This window comes from Dromaius novaehollandiae, chromosome 2, assembly GCF_036370855.1.
Source record: "Dromaius novaehollandiae isolate bDroNov1 chromosome 2, bDroNov1.hap1, whole genome shotgun sequence".
In the NCBI taxonomy this organism is placed as follows: Eukaryota; Metazoa; Chordata; class Aves; order Casuariiformes; family Dromaiidae; genus Dromaius; species Dromaius novaehollandiae.
In genome coordinates this window covers 109,629,582-109,651,750 of record NC_088099.1, presented here as the reverse complement: position 1 = coordinate 109,651,750, position 22,169 = coordinate 109,629,582, and the positions used below count along the sequence as shown (strand labels likewise).

Sequence of the window (22,169 nt, the reverse complement as noted above, 5' to 3'; positions counted from 1 at the left end):
CTAGTGCTTAACAGCGAAACAACAGAATTTTGGAAGGGGATGTATTGGGGAGAAAGAAGTGGGGGAAGAGGACTGCAGAGTAGAAGAACTAATACAAAAGAAAACAGAAATTGTCATGAGGAAACACAAGACAAAGGTGGTGGTTTTGCCATTTATCTACTAGATATGAATAAAAGGTCTTTTCTTAACCTCTAGGATAAAAATCCCTCTGGCATTGCTTTAATAGGCTTGCAGTGATTAATTCTATTCAGTGCTCTTTTCAAAGGTTTAAATCACTTTAGTGTAGAGCACTCTGGTAACCATAGATCCAGCAAATAAAGCATACTTTTTTTTTTTAATATAAAATAGCAACAAGATTTCATAGGAAAGAATGGCCATGACTTCAAGCTATCTGGGAAAAGTCTATAGATCCTCTAACCTGCACCATTCTTAGCCCAAGTTTTTAAACAATTGCTCATTCTTCTAGGCAGTCTTGGGCAAACAGACCTGGTATATTTACACAGTGTGAAACAAGTTGGTATCTCCATGGTGCCTTGAAACATACATATTAAAAATAAAACAAAGATGGTGGTTAAAATAAAAAGTAACGGTTTGTTTTCTGTCATGATAAATTGAGTTAGTTTAACTACTAGTTCTATAAAAGACAAAAATTATTTTCACAGAAATGAACTGCTTGTAATATACACACTACAGTTTACAGAAAAATAAGATTATTTTGACAAAAATCTGCAGTCTACTGAGATCTTAAAGACACTAAATACAGTGCAGATCAGTTAACAGAGTACAGGCAATCCAGTTCTACTACTGCCTTTTATGTGACCTTGAGTCATTGATTTCATCCCCACATGGCAATTCTTCACTCTATAAAATCAGCAGAGTTGTACTTACTGCCTCTGCAAGACCTCTGACAGACTACTTTATAGACTAGAATAAATAAGAATCATTTCTGTTTTTAATGTACTTGCTTTTTAATTTTCTCACTTTTAATTTTTACAAATTTGGGAAAAAAAGATGAAGCCAAAAAGTTAATGCTATCTTCATTTAAGTTTATATGAACCCAGTGTAAAGTCAGCCTTTGGATAGCTCAAACTAACTATTAATTACATGAAAACTGAAAAAGGAGAAAACTAGCAGTGTCTTTTTCTTTTTGTCTGAACTGTTCTCATCCATCCAAAGAAATTCAGCAGACCTTTTCTCTGTTCTTAGAATTCAATAAAAAGATAGAGCTTTTGCTTCCACAAAGATATTCAGGATGTGGCTTACTGAAGCAAAAAGCAGCTTCAGCTTCCTGGATTGGCATTCATACAACAAATGGATAAGGACAGATTTAGAAGAACTGTTGTGTTTTTTTTGTTTGTTTGTTTGTTTTATTATCAAAAAAAATTATTAAAACAGAAGAGCTCCTGATAGAAACAATTTTACTTGGTTTGACAGTTGCTAACCCTCAATTATTTGGGCTGTTATCATCAAATCTGTACCAGACACAAACGCATCAACATTCTCCCTTTCAGTAAGATATGTGGGCTCCCTTTCATCTGTGATGGGGAAAGCATGCCATCTAGTGGGCTTGGAATAATTATATCCTCATGAATAGATCAAATTCAGAGACAAAAGTCTATAAACTTTTTGCATAATGACTTTATAAATGTTTTTCTCCTCCTCAAACATCAAAATGGAAAGTTTTGGGCCAGACTGTAGAAAAACAAAATGTAAATGTATAAAAAAATAAACTGCAAGTGCCTAATTTTAAGACCGTCTGAGTTTTTAAAAGTCACTAGCCACTCTTTGGAATACAGTTTCTATTCAGCCTCAGTTCCCTTCCTCTGTCTTTCCTCTCACAAATAATACTGGCATTGGAACATCAGGCCTCTGCATCTCTCCTTCCAACATGGAAACTTACCATCTGTCATGTCAACACTGATACTATTTTAAAAGGAAGCAACCTAGTCATTAAAAGCTAGAGTTTACAACTGCTAAAAAGGTTCATAATGCTAATGCATATGAAGAACAAATGGAAATTATATAATGTTTTATAAATGTTAGCTTTTTCATTTTAAGAGAGAAAACACAATCCAATAATTGTTTTGTAAAATCTTTATATTCACTAGTGGAAGCAAGAAAAAAAAATCCTTGTATATAACTCCTTGTTATAAACCTTGTATTCAAACATCAGTGTAAGAGCATAATCCTCCCAAATACATAAAAAGGTCTGACAACATCTGAAAGATTGATACAAATGAATATATCATTGTATCACACTGTGCTTTCAGCTATAAATAATTCAGAGTTTTCCATTTGCTAAATGCAACTGTAAATCTAAGTCTTTATGTTAAACAATGATGCTATTTTACACATATAAATGAAGATGCCTTAATCTGATCTAGTAAATTTCAAATTGCACTTTTCTTCTTTTTTTAAGTCATTGAAACTGAACTTCCCCTCAAATAATATGCATAGAGAAAGCTGAAACTTGTTCCACTTATATTCTTGTAAGAAGATGACACTCAAATAATTCAGTTAGGAACAGTTTGGAAAAAAATGCCTTTAAACAACTTGAGATTCTTATGTATTTTCTTAAAGGTTTTTTTTTTTTTTTTAAGAAGTATTCAAGTTAGCCCCATTGTCCTGATTTATAAACACTCAGTTATTTTCGTTTCAGATATTCAGCTCTGAATATTTAAGTTCAAAATATCTCCTAGATATTTTTAAATAAATGAAAATCTAGTTTATTAATAAAATTGCTAAAAAAGATAGGAAAAAACCCTAATTTTTAAACTAAATTCTAAATTATTCAGAATTTTCCAGATAACAGTAACAATACTTGATAGCAATACACTGACAATAATGAGTCAAAGCAATAAGGAAAGATGACAACTATGAAATATTTTGAGACACAGAATTTCAATACTGGCTATATTTTCATTTTCATCACCTTGCATAGCAAAAAACTTGCATAACACTTTATGAGTCAATAAAATAAGATAGTAGCCTGTTGCATTTGATAAGTCTTTATCAAATCAGCACATCTATTCAGCAGAAGAGAAACTTCTGAATGATTATTTCAAATCAAAGCAAAGCATTGACCTAAAATTCTGTAACTGGAAAACTCTTTGAAGATGTTGAATTTGCAAGCCCCCTGATCTAATGATTCTTCACAAAAAAAAAACCCAAGCACCAAAACAAAAACTTTGCCACAATCCTATATGAAACGCTCTTTTTCTTGGCCTAAAATAACCATGATCCAATACTGAAAAACAGAAGCAATACAGGTGTTCCAAGTGTTGAGTTTCAGCAATAACATGTATCAGATTAGATCTACGTAATAAGAAATAACAAATACATGAATATGATCTATAATTTTCTTCATGGAGATATTTTATTTCATCAAGGAGATACAGGAAAACAAACCTATAGATAATGCTATTACTATTACATCAGCAAATGTTGAGGGGTTTTTTTAAATAAAAATATCTTTAATTAAATTACACTTTGCATTAGCTGTGATTTTATGGCTCTCATGAATTATGTTGTTATTCATAAATCAAAAATTAGAACTATATCTATAAAGTTATAAAAATGGATTGCCATGCAATATGACAGTTTTCTTGAAGTTCTGTTGCAATCTTTGAGAATACATGGTTTTTTATCACGTAGCTAATAGATGTTAGAAAATCTTTCCCTACAGCCTGATCCAGTATTGCAAATCTATCCTGGAAGGTGAAGAAAGCACTTCACTTTCTTCTCCTTTGCATTTGCCATCTTGAAAGACAGCATGTGTTTACAATCCCTCATTACAACAATCATCCCACCCAGAAACAATTTTATCACGCAGTCGCTTGCTTTCACATATTTTTCACAGCTATCTTGGGTCTTGAGAATACTTGTAGAACTTTTACACTTTATAAAAGCATTTTCAGAATCCAGAGTTTACTATAACATATATATAATATAATTTTAACCTAATGTACTGCTATGTTTTTTTACTGATCCAGTTCTGTAGCTGTATGATGTAAATGTGGGATCACTCTGAAAGGACAGTTAGGATAAAGGCAACAGAAATGACAACTATAGATGATCTGGCTACATTTTGTCAAGAAAGCCAATTTCAGAGAAGTTTCTAGAGAATATGTCTTGCTGAGAGAAGCTACAAAATCCACCATTGCCTTATGCATTTAACTAGACAAATCAAATAAAATGGCTTATATTTGCTCAGGTAAATAACCATAAAAGTTTTTATTAGTGTACTAAAGCTAATTTAGAGTAAGTTTCAATTTAGTTTCAGCTTTTTCTTTCAGCATTTACAACAGTGCTAATTTTCTTCAAATCATTTCATGAACAACCATACATTTAAAATAAACAGGTTACTCTGGAAGTTACCATAGTATCAGATGTTGACAGAGAATGTGAAGACTGGCTTTGAGTGGATGGAACCTTCCAAAGATTAAGAGAATCATCAAAATCTGTAGGAAAACCAAAAAAGGATAAAAAAATCAAAATCCAACAAAAAAAAAAAAGTTTTCTTTTTCATTACCACAAGACCAGCAGAGTGCTTTAGCAAGCTTTACAAATCATTGTTTCAGTGAAACAGAAGTAGATGATCAGTTTTCCTTCTGTAGATCTCAGAATATTCTAACAGGTTTTCACACGTTGCACCTATGAGTTATTATCCAGCAAATCCCTCCAATAAGCAGCAATGAAAATATGCTATGTTCAGCTACAACATAAGCCTAGCAAAAAATACATTCAGCTCAAATTGCAGTTGCAGAGGCTTTAATCATTTGAAATAGTTCAGCTTTAGTTATATTTACAAAATAATAAGAGAAATATTGAAGAAATTGGGTCTCACAGCACAAATACGTAATGAGTAGATGTTTTCATCTTCAAAAGAAGTTTCAAATTCTTATTTTAGGAGAAGGTAGTTTAAGGAGAACCGATATTGGTAGGCCTATTGAAGGCAGAAGTACTTTATAAATCTGTTTCAGAATAAAAAGTGCCAAAATATTGTATAGTGGAAGCCTGTCAATTAAAGGTTTTCTTTGGAAGCTTTTACACATAGGACAAAAAAACCAAAAACAATATAGCACTGGATTATACAGCTTCCAAATTCAAAAATCACAGAAGAAAGTCCTAGAGATATCTGCGCTCTAAGCTCTTAGCTATTTAACTTTATTTTTAACATACCTTTATAAATTAGGTAAGGTTTTGTTTTTTTTTTTTGAGTTGCTGAAAAACCTGAGGAAAATGCATCAAAAAATTACAAAAATGGTTTCAGAAAGATAAGCCAAAAGGAAATCCTCTTCTAAGAGATGACAAAGGACCTACTGAAAAGCAGATCTTTGTAGATTAACAACGTTTCTGAAAGTATGAAAGACTAACAAGCCCTTCAAGCACTACAGTACTAAAAATGGAGCACAAGTTGTCCTGCCCTCCTTTTTCTTTTTTTTTTAATAAATAAAACAACTATGTTGTTCCTGAAGAGAAATCTCATAGAAGATTCTCCTCTCTTATTTCAAAGCTGTCAGAATAATGTTGTTTGAGGTAATTTCAAGAACAAAGCCAAATCTCCAGTGTCCACTAAAAAGTTCTACTATCTTGGAAGATGAGTTGCTCTGACATACAATATTGCATCGATTAATTAACCGAACTACCAAAAAGAAATTGAGGATTTCTATGTCTGCATTTTTTTATATTTGTCTTTTGCTGAGGAATTTCTCTGATAACTCAGCAAGTTAGCCAAAAATATATAAATTCTAATTACTTTTCTTGGGTCTGTTGTTAATATATTACACTAGTTTTGCAAACACTCTCTACAGGCATAAAACAGATGAAAGAGTTGAATGCTATACTAGGAATACCCCCCTTTTAACCAGCATTAATTAGTTTTTATATTATATAATCACATATTCTCAAAAGATAAGGTTTTCTGACAGACATATGTTTCTCCAGATTCCTATAGCCTGGAGCTAAGAAGCTTGTCTTACGAATGCTGCTATAAATCACCAGTTCTCAGCCTCTCCCCCCCTCACCAAGTAAAGAGTGGTGTTCAGTCACGTACTGCAGAGAAACACATATGTGTGCGTGGATGCAAGTGTACACGCACACAGAGACACACTTCTGGTGCTTCTCTGTTAGTGGTAGCACAACGAGCACTTGCCCCTCGTGCCCTGATGGGTATGAGTATGGTCACCCTGTGACTCCTGGTCCCCAGTGGTCTTAGCTCTCTCACTCTCCTTAGCGGATACAGGTCATTCATCTGAGCTTTTGTCATAACCAGTCCAGCGTAAGTTCAATTTCACAGAAAAGAATAAAATAATTTACAAAAGATTCTTATACTTAATCAAAAGGAATACAGAGAAGTGATACAATTAAGTCTGCAGACCTCAGTTGAGACAAGTATCAAAAAACAAAACAAAACAAAAATCAGTATTAAAAAAAATCTAATGATCTGGCATATTCCAAGGTCATACAGGTTAAAAAAAATGTAACCAATCTAAATTCTTAATTAGTTCAGTCTATGAATTAAATTACATTTGCGTGTCCTAGAATACAGCTGACTTCAGCACCTCAGAGGCCTTTCCAAATTATATACCTTTAAGTTGAAAATAAAAGCAAAAAAAGCACACACAAAAGTAGGAGTGTACAGTTTTAAAAACAGTCCATGTATTTCTTTTTCCCCCTATTCCCTTTTACTATACTGGTCTTTCATGAAGTCACTGCTATAAAAAGTATTCTTTCACCAATATTTTGCAAGAAAATGGACTGTAGAACCAAATACATCTTTTCCATTTATAACTTTTTTGAAGACATAAATGAGTTCAAAGCTACTTCTGAGATCTGTTGAACTAGTGAACTATCAACTCTTAGATCTTAAGGGCAACCTTTTAACTTAACAGTATATCCAAATTCATGCGTTAGTTATTCAGTTTAAACTCCATTTTTATTAAGAATTACTTGAGGTAAATTACTCAAAACTGGAAATTATTTAATTAGATTAAGAATACAAAGTTACATTAGTGTCACTTACCAGTTATACCACTTTTTTCTATGATCAGGTTGTCTCCCTTGGAACAATCCAAATCAAACATGTAACATCCTAGGTAACAGTGCTTCACCATCTGATTCAAATGTTCATAGAAGTGGCAGTGATAGAAAAGGGCCTGAAGTGCAGGTTTTCCGATCTGTGAGAGACCAGACTCTTCATCATATACACAGGGTCCCTGAAGACATGAAGTTCACAATGACCATTTCTTTAAAGGAATCTTTAACATAAAATAAGGTCTGCCTATTGGAGAATATACTGCCCTTACATTACAGTTATCTATTCCAATCTACTATAATAAAAGACTTATTTAGAGAATAAAACATAAAAAGAAAGAAATTCGCTTTGAAGAATATTTTACATTAACTTGTTTTTAAATATTGATTTCAGGGAAAACATTCTGGAGAGTTGGATTTACCCTAAAAGACAGACTTCATAGTATTATTTTAAATCAAGTTTGATTTGCCTGCTTTTGTCACAGTATTCCTCCAGTGCTTTCTCCAATAATAGAAGAAAACAAAAAGTCTTTGCTCAGCTAAGATATAACCTGTTTTAGAAGGACCATAATAATAAAAGTGTTAATTGGCAAAAAGAACCCAGACGAGAAAAATTCAAACCAATTACATTCTGCAATGAAGTTTTTGAGTAGGCATCTGGCAGTACTTTAACAGAAACTATTTAAAATTACAGGAAAGAAAATCTACCAATGCTATTTAGAAACTTTCTTTGGCATTGAGGAGACAGACAAGTTAAATCAGCTGCAAATAAGTCATTTGAAAAACACCATTTATCCTCAACAGGCTAGATCTGATCCAGTCCCACCATTTACACTGAATACAAGCTTATTTGCAAGAAAAAAGCAATGGATAAAGTGGAAGGGGTAAAACTATTTTGTGTTATAAGTTATGGCTGAGGTTTTGGATGGCTATTGCCTGTTCTTTCTGGTTGCTGTGATATATAAACAGACTACTTTCATTATTTGCCTTTTACACTAATTAATGAAGAACCAGATGTAACATAAATAGTTTGGAAAAGAACGCTACTTCACGTAAACTGTTTACAAGGAACTATAAAACTGTAATCATGCACAGTCAGCAATATACTTGGATGGTATTAACTATGACACATAAATACTTCAGAAATTTTGTATATTTACATTTAGTCAAAGTTTTACTATCCAGCATTGTCTTTGCCAGTTTAAAATACTATGCCAGCACTTTATGGCAGGAAGGCTGCACTAGAAAGTCATTCATCAGTCACATTGACAACATGCTCTGACTTCAGCAATCTTTAGATAACGCAGTGTGTTCTAGTCTCATAACACTTTACACAGGTTGATTTTACTCGTGCCACTTTCAAAGCAGCACAGCAAATTGAATTATTATAAAGCAAATCAACTGCATAACAGCAAGACAACATACATTCACATGAAAAAAAAATTGCCTATAATCTCTATAGGAACAGCATTTTTTTTTCCAAACCCATTTGCCTAAGGGATAAAACAATAATGCTCTACTTTGGCTATGAAACATTATTCCCGCTATTCACTAAATCCTCTTATTAGCTTTCCTTTGAACTTTGCTTGCATTAACTGTCCTACAGACAAACTATCCCATTCTGTGCAAGGCAAAAAATAACTCTCTAGTGGTCTTATAGTTTTAATTATTGCTTATATTTTCAGTTTTCATTAACATTAGCATGAAGTGTTGTTTGGTATCTTTCAGTATGAACACTTATTAAGTGACAAGCAATTTCCATTAAAATGCACTTTTTAATAAGAATCATATTGACTCAAAGCTCATATTAATATCACCAGAATTCACTTGGAATTCTGCAACTAGATTCAATTTTTGCCACCTCATCATAGTTCTTGAAATGTTTAAAAAGAATTAAAAAGCAGCTTTAGACCCATAAGTTACAATGTCTGCCCTTGCTAATCCCCTGCTATTAAATTTTTAAAGAACTATGATTTATATTGATAAAATATAAGTACCTAATACAAAGACTGAAACAAGGGCCAGATCTGAGACACTACCTGAACATCTTTCTTTACTGTGAGATGTAAAGGAAAGATAAGACATACTGTAAAATGCAGCTCTGGAAGAAATAGCATAATTGATTTTATGTGCAGCTGAGCCATAAGCAGCCTCTCCTGATAAAGTAGGAATAGTATCTTCCAGCACTAACTTGATCTTTTGTGAAAAGAAACAGATAAAACAGGCTATGTACATTTCTCCAGAAGGAACCTACATGGGTACCGTTGTTCTAAGTGTAAGAAAGACCTCACAGACCAGAAAAAATATGGCCAGGCAGAATGGGTATCATAGCAACAGGAGGTGAAAAATTAGGAACTCTCATTTAAAGACCTTTACATGAAATGAATCAAGGCTGTTGAAAGTAAGATGAGATGACTGGCTCCAGATCAGAACTGGAAAAGCTGGTACAAGTATACTGGAGAAGAAAAATAAATATGATGAAGTGGTCTGTTGCCACAGTAGTTGGCAGTCCGTCTGACTGAAGGAGAGTCTAACTATTAATAAGTCACAAGAAAAAGACAACCAAAAGGTAACTAAACTTCAGCATCAGGTAAGTCCAGAACTGGGGCTATACAATACATGCTAAGATGGGACAATTCGGATGTCATCACAGAGATTAAGAACAACACGTATTTCAGTTTGATCCTCAGCTGTTTTAAATTCAGCTGTAGCACCACTGCATTCATTGATGATTTACAGATGTTTTCCAATTTTGGTATCAAATCCAAAAAGGCAGGAATCTTGGTAAATATAGTCATCCTTGAATACTTCACTGATTTAGTCCACTACTAAATATACTAATACAATAACATATTTTACTACAGGAATAGGAAGTTTCACAATGGGAAGTACGAAGTCCTGCACCTGGGGAGGAATAATCCCATGCACCAGGACAGGCTGGGGGCCGACTGGCTGGAAAGCAGCTCTGCAGAGAAGGACCTAGAACTCCTGGCAGACAGCGAGTCAACCATGAGCCAGCAAAGCGCCCTTGTGGCAATGAAGGCCAAGAACAATCTGGGGTGCATTAGGAAGAGTGCTGCTAGCAGGCTGACAGAAGTGATCCTTCCCTTCTGCTCAGCACTTGTGAGGCCACACCTGGAGTGCTGGGTCCAGGTCTGGGCTCACCAGTACAAGAGAGACGTAGACATACTGGAGTGAGTCCAAGTGAATGGCCACAAAGATGACTGAGAGACTGGAGCATCTCTCATATGAGGAGAGGCTGAGAGATCTGGGACTGTTCAGTCTCGAGCAGAGAAGTTTCAGGGGGGACCTTATCGATGTGCGTAGGGAACAAAGTAGACAGAGCCAGACTCTTCTCAGTGGTACCCCATGATAGGACAAGAGGCAATGGGCAAAAATTAAAACAAAATTCCACTTAAACAGAAGAAGAAACATTTTTTGTGTGTGAGAGCAGCTGAACTTTGGAACAGACTGCTCAGAGAGGTTGTGGAGTCTCCATCCTTAGAGATATTCCACACCTGACTGGACACAGCCCTGAGCCACCCGCTCTTCTTCACCCTGCTTTGAGCAGGGGGGTGGACTAAACAATCTCCAAAGGTCCTTGCCAACCTCAATCATTCTATGATTCTATGACAATTTTCATGCCATTTCCAAAATTCAGATCCACACTTAAAATCTTCAGGCATATACAAAATAAAAACAGTATTTTTTAGACAGCATTCAAAATTACATATAAGTAACAAGCTTCTTTGTCTCTCTCTGAAAAGGCTTGTTTCCAGTCACTCATAGATTAATTTAGAAACATATTAAAAACATATTATAAACATCACATGCATAGACCTTCCTCATACCATTCAAATCATGTTGCATTCCAAGTCTGGGCAAAATAAATGACCAGTTTGTATCCTAAAACATTACTGATATTATGTAGGTAAGCAAGTTTATTTTTTCTAGATATGCTGACATAAGTTTTTATATCAAACAATGTCTCTCTATGACACTGTGACCTTCTCATCAAACGTTAATAGTCACTCACTTGCCAAGTACAATCTTTCACATCTTCAGTAGGAATTGGGATCACAAGGAGATTCTGTAGAATAAAAGCAGCCTGAAAGAAATGAAAACATCAGTATTCCCATTGCTACATCACAACTCAATAAAACATCAAATTGAACAGCACGATCTACATATTAGCTCATTGCTTTAGACATATGCTGAAAACCCACAACCTAAGATGGCAGAAGGACACAAGAAACATACCTCCCTGCGCACCATGCTACATTCAGATTGGTCCAGAAGGATATTTATCACCGTTCCCGATAGTCCTCCTGAAATATTTTGGCAGCTTTCTGCTAAAGCAATACATCCTACTTTGAGAGATGTAAGAGCTGATCCTATTCCAAGTGACGTAAATCTGACCTAGTACAAATAAGCACAATACAAAGCCACATTTCTTACAGTAATAAGCAACACTAATTATTAAAATTTTTATAGAGTTAGAGCAACTGAATCTGTAGCTTAGGAGGAATCTTTCTAAGAGCAAGAACTTTTTTTCTTAGATTCTCTCTGGTCGTATCTCCACAATCACAACTATGTGTAAGTAATAATTATAGAATTAATTAAAAAATACTTTGAATATTTAAAATATTAAGATAGTCTTCAATATTCTTTATGTTTTACCACTTAAAAATAGCTCCGGTTAACAAACTTTCACAAAAATCAAACAGATTTACATCAAACACATTTGCTCTAAATTTGTAGTTCATGTGTGTAGTTCAATGTTTCTGCTTTGCATCTAAATGAGGCAGTTTTCACCAACACTGCTTTATGAATCATTATCATGAGTGACTAACAAGAGGGAAGATCAGAGATGTAGGAAAGCATTGCTCAGATGTTTATATGGAAATATTCCCCCCAATTGTTATTGTTATTCAGAATATAGTCAATAATGTTTTGAATAATTCAAAACAGTAGCTTTAATATTAAACAAATTAATGAAACAAAAATATTGCAAATATTTAAGTGCCAAAATAAGACATCAACTTAACAGTGTATTAACTAACCTCAGGGTCTCTATCTACCCATAAAGGAACCAGCCATGCCAGACCTAGCTGAGAAGGAACTTGCTCTTCATTGTTATCATAAGGCAAGGACCAAAGAGACACCCAGTCCTGATAACAGAAAATAAAGAAAGAAATTTTATAAATCCTTCAATTTCATGCCAGCCTACCAACACCCTGAGCTATTAATTACATATTAAAAGACTTTAAATTCACGCAACACTAATATTACAGAAAAAAAGATTTTGATTCTCCTTCTGTAAAGATATGCTTAACTCACTGACTTCACCTACTGAGTAAAATTAAGTTTGTGTCTGCTAAGATTAGGATAGTAGTGCTAAAGAGATATTTAATATTTCACTTGAATATTAGGATAATGATTTCTATTCAAAAATTGCTCTTTACATTTATTTTCACTCATTATTAACATCACCTTTCTCTTTATATATATATATATATATATATATATATATATATACACACACATAAAAATATCAAATGAGACCAACATGTGTTTGTTTCTTTGATCATAATTCTTTCCTGTTCTTCATGTACTTGTCGCCTGATTTAAATGGAGTCACACACAGTACCATATACCATTTAGTTGAAGATTCCAGGAAACTAAGCTTGACCTTGCAAATTCATTTCCTTAGCTCAGATCAAAGAAACACACTTGCAAAGTACTTTGCAAAACCATGTCACTACACAAACAATGAATTAAGTTCATAATGAATCATGATATCTAAAATTTTAGAGATCTGTTTTCTGACCAACTTGGTTCTATAGATTTTAACACAGTAGATCACTCAAATTTCATTTGGAGCACAGTATTTTGCATGGATCTTCTCAATACAAACAGTATCAATAATAATAAGCATTGATTTTTACAATCTGATTAATTTTTTTGCATTAAAATACAAAATGAAATAGAAAACATAGGTCAGTGAACAAGACCATAAAAAAAGGGGGAAAAAAAAAAAGGAAGATAGATTGTTATTACTCCAGTACACCTTAAATACATGCTTTATTTCTTGTGTTCTCCTTATCATAAACATCTGTTAATCACCTCAGTCCATCAGTATGGGCTAATGGATCTAACGTCTGACCCAACAAGGCAGTTCTTTTAATACTGAAAAAACAGAATGGTCCATAATAATGCTGATGAGCAAAGAAAAAAAAAAATTGTTTTTAACTAGCTTTCCTTTCAAGTCATTAAACTGTTTAAGTTGGTTTTATAAATGACAAACTTTTTTTTTTAGGCATGGGTATCCAGAGTACCTTTTGTCTACTGCTGCTTGCACAGAGGAATAAGGCTCATTTTTTATTCCTCTCTCCCTAAGACTTGACACTAAATCATAATTGTAAATAATGGTCAGGATTTAAAATTTCTTTATGAGCATAAGTTATTAGAATAGTCTAGATAGTAACTGTTGTATACACAGAGATTATGATTCATAGTCACAAATATACCACTGATCATTATACAATCATTCATATTATTCTGTAAGACTGTTTTAAAAAACAGTTCAAGTCTACTCCTCCTTCTACGCATTTATGATCTAATTCTCTAGAAGCTTCAGTCTTCCTACAGTCTACTTAATTCTCTGTACCCAGTGATTTTGATAAACTTTGTCAACACTTGATATCTTGAAGGAGTACACAAATAGAGACATGTGGCATTTGAGGAAGCAAGTATATTGCTATTTCTATTTACAAGGAAGTGTACTTGATCGTATTTGAAGTTTTTTCACTTGTGGCCACCACAGATATTAACTAGAGTGGATTTTAACTTTCCCATATGGCTTATACTCAACTGCTGGATGTGCTTTAGCTGCCTCAGGATGAAGGCAAATTTTTCTAAACTCTCAAAAATTGGCTTTCAACATATGCTCATAGACATTAAGCACAGATATAGAGTTTGATTATAAATAATGATAGCTCCTTTTACAAGTGAAAAATAATCAGATTCTTCCACGTATGTATATACATATGCATGTACATAAGTCAAAAAGCCTGTTATCTATATAAGGCTTAAGAAATAATGTTGTTATGTAATGTACAAAACCTTGAAGTTATTAATTATACATAAAACCTTGATTTCTCATTCTTTATACAAAGTCATACTTTCTTCTGAAAGAAGGCTCTTCTAAATCTACAGATTTATTTGGAGAATGATGGTACTCAGTTTCAGCAAGGTAGAACTGAACTTTCAGCTATCTTGTACAAAATACTTTCTCCTATTAATTTATCCAACACTATATGCTAAATGAAAGTACTAGATATATACTCTTTTACTGTCTATTGTTACATAAGACATTTTTGTGTATTGTTACATAAGACATTTTCCACTGACCATGTACAAAAATTAGATTATAATTGAACTTCAGCAGTAAAAATACATCTATGCACAACCTTCACAAATGACAAGTCAAGGACAACTATAGTGTACTCACCATATCCTTGGCTTGAGCCATCATTTCATGGGACAAGTGAAGCAAGCAAAGAACTGTGCTTTTTGTAACACCTTTTCCCATGAAGGACATAGCGTTTCCTCCCCATTCAACATAAAATGATGAAATGACCTGGGAGTGGTGGAACAATTTCATGGTAGCTTTACTGTAAGTAGTGTACAGATAAGCATATGCTGTCCTACACACTAATAAATCATAATTTAAATTCATGGAAAGATGGTAGATTTTATCAAATACACATTTTTAGATGCACATTGAGAGCATTTTATTTATAAGTCACTTGGTCATACATTGTTTTCTTATATGGTTCAACCCCTGAGGTTCAGTGTTTTGTAGCTGGCTGTTATTCAGCTTCAGTGTTCCTCATTTGAAGAATGAATCCTGAAGAGAGACCTCAAAGTATGTGTTTTGATGGAAACATTCCTTCTATTGTGCCCAGTTAGTTCTATGTTTGGAATTAAGAATATTATTTCTTTTCAAAATTCTGTGCTCAATAAAGAGGGTCGTTTATATGTTTTAATTGAACTGGAATAATGTTTTCTTTATCATATCCTAATGAACAGAAATAAAGATCATGGAAACCTAATACAAAATAAACCATCTCTGACAATGTAATTAACCATACAAGTTAAGATGAAAAGCATATAACAAAACATGACCAAAATATTTTTTCTAAATTATAATCTTAAGACTTACACTTTTAGATGCATTTTTCATCCCAAAGCATTGGGATTTAAAACCTCTCCATTTTTGTTGTCATTCATTCTTTTTTCACTGTCCCAGTGTCCCAATTCCTTTCACTCCCCCACACTCCTCCCCCCCACCAACCCCAAAGAAACCTTTATTTTACATTTATTTTTACGTTTGGGCCAATTAAAATTACATAACTCTTCTGCATATAGAACTTGTGTGTTACCAGCTGATTTCATCTTAACTGATGTTTTATTACCAATTTGTCTAGTAATAACATTTATTCCTTATGACAGTACCTACAGCTTAGTGCCATTTTTAGTCTGGATTTCAAACTGAAGAGCTCATCTAATCAAGCAGCTCTAAAATATTTATTTCTATTCCAGAAATCTTGACAATTTAAGACTTTTCCCTAGAACACTATACTTTGTTTCATCATGAATTTGATTAAAATAATCACCTGCATGCAAGCTTTCCAAATAGTTATCAAGTAGGTATTCATATAACTCAGAAGCACAAATGAATTAAAAAATACATTCTAAGACTTTTTCAAATCTCTAACAATGCAACAAATTTTACTATTTGAAACTAAAAATAAAGCTTCTAAGTGTACCTCACTGTATACCTGTAAAATAATCTATCGAAAGGCCAAATCTATGTTTTTCATACAGTTTTAAGCACCACAAAAAATTGTAACATAACTGAAGACTGGACATTTTGAAAGACGTAATTTTAGGAGTGAATATTACTTGTCTACCAAATCCATGGACTGAAACTAATGGGAACACTGGAAATAAGGGATCTAACAAAAATCATCTCTTTTCTTCTTTCTCTATGTAAATAACCTGCCTAATGAGTTACTGATTTTTTTTTCACTTTCACGTGAGGTTTTTGCCTATGGGAGAATATTTTCGATTTCTCTCTTTAATGCTTCAGTTATAAAAGGCTATTTTTAATCTTGCTTAAAATATTGTCACTTGACATTACCTCTAAAACAGAGGAAGAAGGCACATACAATATATGCAATCATTATAAGCAAACATCAGTTTATTTGCACTTCACAGAATCATAGAATAGTTGAGATTGGAAGAGAGCTGTATAGAAGATCTGGTCCAATCCCCTGCTCAGAGTCAGCTAGAATAGGATGCCCAGGGCTTTGTCCAGTTAGATTTGGAATACCTCCAATGATGGAGACCCCACAACCCCCCTGGGCAACCTGTTCCTGTATTCAGCCATTCTCACAACAAAGAAGTGTTTTCTTAAGTTCAGACAGAATTTCTTGCAAATTCAATTTGTGCTCATTGCCTCGTCTTGTCAACGGGCTCCACTGAGTTGGGTCTGGCTTCGTCTTCTTTATGTGCTCCCTTCAGATATATAAACTCTGGTAAGATCCCCCTGAGCCTTCTCTTCTTCAGGCTAAACATTCCTAGTTCTCTCAGCCTCTCCTCATATGAGAAACACTGCAGACCCTTAATCATCTTAGGGGCTCTTTGCCACGAGGGCAAATTCTCCCCAGTAGGTCCCTGTCTTTCTTGTACTCTTGACTTTTTAGTGTTTTTTGGTTTTTTGTTTTTTTTTGTTTTTTTGTTTTTTTTTTTTTTAATGTACAGACTCACATCACTCGATCTAGCCTTCATTTTCCTGCTATTTACTTGGCAGGAAATAAAACATCTTTCCCAACCCCTATTCCTGGCAATGATATCCACTAGAAGTACAGCATAAAAATCATAATGTCATTAATTACATTGTGCTTTATAAGCATTCACACCAAAAATACGTAACATAACCTACTTACTTCAAGAAGACCTGTTAAATATTTCTTACAAATTGTGATAGGTTCAACTGTAGCAGAATATGTACTCCAGTCTGGAAGTGCAGTAACATGAACCATTCCTCGTAGTATTCTTTCCAATGAAGGGAGTCCATAAAAGTGTGGCGCATCTGTTAGCCTTAAGCATTGTAGCAGCTTCAGAGCCAGCTCTGTTCTGAAAGAGCCTGCAAGTTCCAAGCCTTCTCTGGATTAATTGTAAAAAGCAAAAAAGGAATCAGCTATCAGTACAAAGTTATTATAATGAATCATTTTACAAGAGACCAATGCCTCATTCTTCTTCTGTTATTTTGTCAACCTCAGCATCTGAATGAGTAACTATCGCCTCGTGCACAGAATAAGATGGAAGCAAATATGACATTTATAGCCTCACCCAGACTCTGAAAGCATAATATCGCATCTTATAATAACAGTACTTCTTAACCAAAAGGTAGGTATATTTATGTTTATTCTGATTCAAGAGACAAGTTTAAAAATGTTTCAATCAGTCTAGAATTCAGCTAGAGACAGAACTGGCAAGGATTTCTGTAATCCTCCTTTTTTCATCTGTCAAAATTTAATAACTTGAATAAATGAGTTGGCAGAAAGAAGATGATACTGATTTGAAGAAAGTATCTTTATCAATTGTTCTGCTTTGGCACTTATATATGTATTATGTCAAGCTGCAGTTTTAATATCCCTTAGAATACAGTTGGATGGAAAGATTAAGAGTGGGAAATTATTTTAAAGGAAAAAAAAAAGAAAATAGAAATTCATCTTTTTATTTTTGATTGGCAGAAAAGGATTGGAACTTCATGCAGGAAGTAGATGTCCAAGCTAATGACTGATGTGCAGAGATGCATTTTATTAGGCCAAAAAGGAGCTGGATGAAAATAAACATTTGTTGGTATTTCAAATATTTTATTGTTTTATTTCCTAAAAATAACTGCTAGGAAGTCAACCAAGTTATCAAATTTAATTATCATTTCTTGAGAAAGTGACCACTACTGCATACCCTTCCAGGTTAATTTCCTAATTTTATTGTGAAAAGGCCCACCAAACTTTGATCTTCAATTCAAGAGGAGTATATTCCATTTTTACAGTTTTAAATAATTGTGTCACCATGTAATCATATATAAATTCTGACTGAGATACAGTCTCACTAGATATTACGCTCTTCAATTGGAATTATATGAGCAGATCCCTTACAACGTACCTGTCAGTCACTGACATGGAGCAAAATAGCAATGTGTTAAAAAGACGAATAAGTTCTTTATCCAGTTGCTGCCTGACAGCTGTCTGTATTTCATCTATTGCATCCTGCACTTGGGATTCTGGTCGCACCAAGAGGTCCAAGAGTGACTTTGGCTTCTAGAATAAAGTAAAGTAATAAAAATACATTCACACAATGCAGTATTGACATCCTGCTTTAATACCTACACTAAAACCATTTTTCTGTTCATAGCTTGCAAATCACAGATCTTATAAATCACAAATTCCACGATCATTTTACTAAGAAGTATTTCTGTAAAACGTACAGTAAAAACTTCCTACAATTACCTATTACTTGAATCTACTAAATGGCATAAAATAATGTACTGTTAATGCCTTTAAAATCTCCTGGTATAAGCCATCATACAGTGTATTTTGAATCAGTACAGTCAAGAAAAGTTGAAGTTACATGCACCAATAACCTGCAATGAAAAAATAAATCACAAGAAACAAAACACATAGTAAAAATACTAGTTCAAGATGCATCTTGTACAGCTAAATTTCTTGAAAGATTGAAAACCACCTCATTTAAAGCTTTTCTATGAATATATTGAAAGAGACAAATTTACAAGAATTTATAGGATTCCCAGTTAGCCACATAGAATACTTCAGTTGACCAAAATACTCAGATACTTCAGTTTACAAGTATTAGCAATGAAGACTACCAACACTTATTTGTAAAAGCTTAGATTGTATTTTGAAATGGGAAAACACAAGTGCATGCAGATTGTATTTTACATAGGATATCTCTCGTAAGACCATGAACAAGCTTACTTTGAGGGCAGTGTATTTGAGAAAAACGATACTTTATAATGCAAACTTCTAAAACAGAAGCCATCACTATCTTTGGTACTCAATAATTATTTTTATACAGCAAGATTGGATTATTATATTTTGATAAATATAATGAAAGCTTTGTTATCTTTATTTCTGTTTGTTCTTATTTTTTTCCTATTTCACACTTATCTTAAATGAACAGTATTGGATAGAATGGCTCTCTCCAATGCAAAACACTTGTCTAAAAAACTGAAAAGAACAAAGTTACATACTTGCAATACTTTTCATGCAAGTTTTACCATAACAATTGAACTTTATACTCATATAATACCTTCCTCTGGGTAGTAAAAGTATTTCACTTAGATTACAACAACCTTAAATCGAAAATGAAGTAACAGACATATTGAAAGCAAAACCTTATCTTAATTTTCAGTTCTTCTTATTCCTAATGCAAGACAGATAATGTTCACTTGTATCTCTCTGCCAAGCAGAAAGTTCTAAAACACCTGTATGAAATCTGCAGCCTGAAAGAAAAAAAACTGAATTCATTCATACCTACCAGTTGCACAATTTTCCTGCAGTAATATTGTAATAACACCATTAACAGTAGACTGCAAACAGGTTTAGAAAACATCTTTTGTCTCAATAAGTAGATGATTCCACTACCTCACCTAAATGATTTCGACTGTCATCAACAGTAAGCTCCAGTATAGAGAGGATTTGTCTTTTAAAAAAACCCACTTATCTCTACTCTTTATATTGCCTCATGAAAAAGAGAGAGAGAAAAGACAGTAAGTTGACAGTGAGTTGAACCATTTATCTAAATTACATAAATCTCCAGCATATAAAAATGGATAAATTTCACTTCAACTCCTGTGTAAAATAATTTATAAAGGTATTTGGAGCTTAAAGAACAGAAGGAGAAATTATATTTTTACCAGATATTTAGAAAATGGGTCCTAAAAGTAAGCAAAGTTGGAAGCAAAAGAATAGAAAATACAGTTAGAAAACAAACTGTCAGATAATACACCAAGCTAGATAGATATAACTGGCAGCTGTCCTTTGTGTTAAGTACTTCTCTTTATCCTGTCTTTTACTGAGATGAGCAGCATACTAGGAAAAGAAAGCTAAGTGAGTTACGGCTTGCAAACTTTTCCATAAATATTCTGTAAGCTTATTCAAAATGCAGAAATTTGTTACTATTTTATGAACTAGAAAAGAATTTGGTATTACAATTATAATTTTGTTCACTATATTCATAATAGCATGGTCTCAGGAAGGGCAAGCAGAATTCCCATCATTTTCCTGGTTCTACATTAAAAAAAATCATAGAAATATATTATGTCAGTAAAGGACAAATACAACTGACTATTCATAATTCAGGTGCTCTAAAATAATGACATTCAAGGAAAAGAATATGCTGTTACCTCACTCACTATCCTCTTGGTGTTTTAATATTATAAAAAGGGGAACAGAGGAGTGACTGCAATACATAGACCGCAACGAATAGTTTAGTTAGAAATCTTAATTTTCACATCTTTGCTTTACAATCTTTGCCTTAATACAATCAAATGGAAATCAAATTGGTTTCAAAATTATGTAAGTAAGTGTGGGGAAAAAAATACACTGATGTTTTTATTTTTGAGAGGTTCTTGATACTAATTTTACCATAAACCTACTCCTAAAAACTGCCTGAGGTACACAAAAATAAAGGTGTCTGGAAAAGTTAGCACATACAACATATTACTTCATCCTTTCATTGCACCAGAGCAAACTAAACACACAGGTAGATGGTGTTTACGTTTGGCAAATGCATTTCGCTTTAGAGAAACAATTCATATAACAAACAAAAGAGGGAAGGTAAGTCACTCTTGTTCAAAGTTAACTGCTCCAAACACTAAAACTGTAGTACAGACCACAAAGTAACAGACATTAAAACTACAAGCTCTGATATTTTTTGGTTTTGTTGAGAAGTCCTTTTCCTAGAGCAGCTCACCACAAACAAAAACAGGTTACGGTTACATCATTTTGTAGTCTACAACTAACTTAGGTATACTCTTACATTCGTATGCAATGTTTTCAGCATCCACTTTAGATGGTCTGTTTCCAAACTTGCTCTCTGCTCTCTAAGCAATTTGTTTAGAAAATTCAGGATATCTACCAAAAGCTTCTCATCCTCAATAGAAGCTGGAAGCACTTGCAGAAACCTGTAATCCAAACAAAAATACTTTGTTTTACACTTGCAGCACATTAAAGGAGTTTCAGGTCTCAGTCTAGCAGGATTGAAGTCACCTGCAAACATGGAATTATCATATTAAACCTAAACTGAAAAATACAAATAGGACCATAGATTGGATTAGAAAAAAAAAATTTGTTAGCTATTCAGTATTAGCATTTAAATGTAGCAGTATCAAATGAAGTGTGATGTAAAAATGTAAATGTAGTATCAAAGACCAACTAGGCATTTTTGACAATTCTTATTCTAAATACAGCAAGTTAGATCTTGCGTTCTTACATCTTTGCCTTTTTTGTATATATAAATAGGCAGATAATAGGGCAATACTAAAAACTAATACTAATTTCTTCAGTATATCCAACTATTTCCTGCTGATTCTTTTGACCATTTCTTGCAGTTTTTTCAACAATTTTACAATTGTTACTAACAAGCTTTTGGAAGTGATAAATTTCTTCAGGCAGGTGGATGTCCATAAAATCGTCTCTATATTTAGCCAAATCCCGAACTAAAGGGTTGCAAAAATTTACTTAGACTTGGCCAAGAGTGTGACCAAGGTAACACAGCATTTATATACTGCACTACAAGAACACCTGTGGGTTATGAGAACGGTTGTATCTTCAGCATGGAAGGGACCAAATCACTCTTCCAATCCCTGTCCTAAACACAGTATATAGGGCAAGACTCTCATCACAAATGTTGGGATCCCAATGTGGAGAGCTGGAGAGAAAAGCAATTTGAGTCTCTTTCTCTCCAATTATCCAAAATAGATTATCCTAAAGCCTTTCTGGGATTAAATACACCATTTGTGCTGTATTTTAGGC

The 22,169-nt window shown here is 33.6% G+C and overlaps 1 protein-coding gene across 7 annotated transcripts in view; it reads right to left on the bottom strand.

Annotated features, from left to right (window-relative positions):
• Positions 1-22,169, bottom strand: part of RTTN (rotatin) — an 88,216-nt gene that overhangs the window by 26,696 nt on the left and 39,351 nt on the right. For all 7 annotated transcript variants that reach the window (XM_064507144.1, XM_064507148.1, XM_064507145.1 and 4 more), the window contains 9 exons: positions 21,175-21,319; positions 18,280-18,434; positions 17,052-17,271; positions 14,549-14,677; positions 12,099-12,206; positions 11,296-11,454; positions 11,072-11,143; positions 7,025-7,217; positions 4,378-4,460 (listed from right to left, as the gene is read on the bottom strand). In XM_064507144.1, the coding sequence (XP_064363214.1) occupies positions 4,378-4,460; positions 7,025-7,217; positions 11,072-11,143; positions 11,296-11,454; positions 12,099-12,206; positions 14,549-14,677; positions 17,052-17,271; positions 18,280-18,434; positions 21,175-21,319 (1,264 nt within the window). The remainder of the gene's footprint in view (positions 1-4,377; positions 4,461-7,024; positions 7,218-11,071; positions 11,144-11,295; positions 11,455-12,098; positions 12,207-14,548; positions 14,678-17,051; positions 17,272-18,279; positions 18,435-21,174; positions 21,320-22,169) is intronic.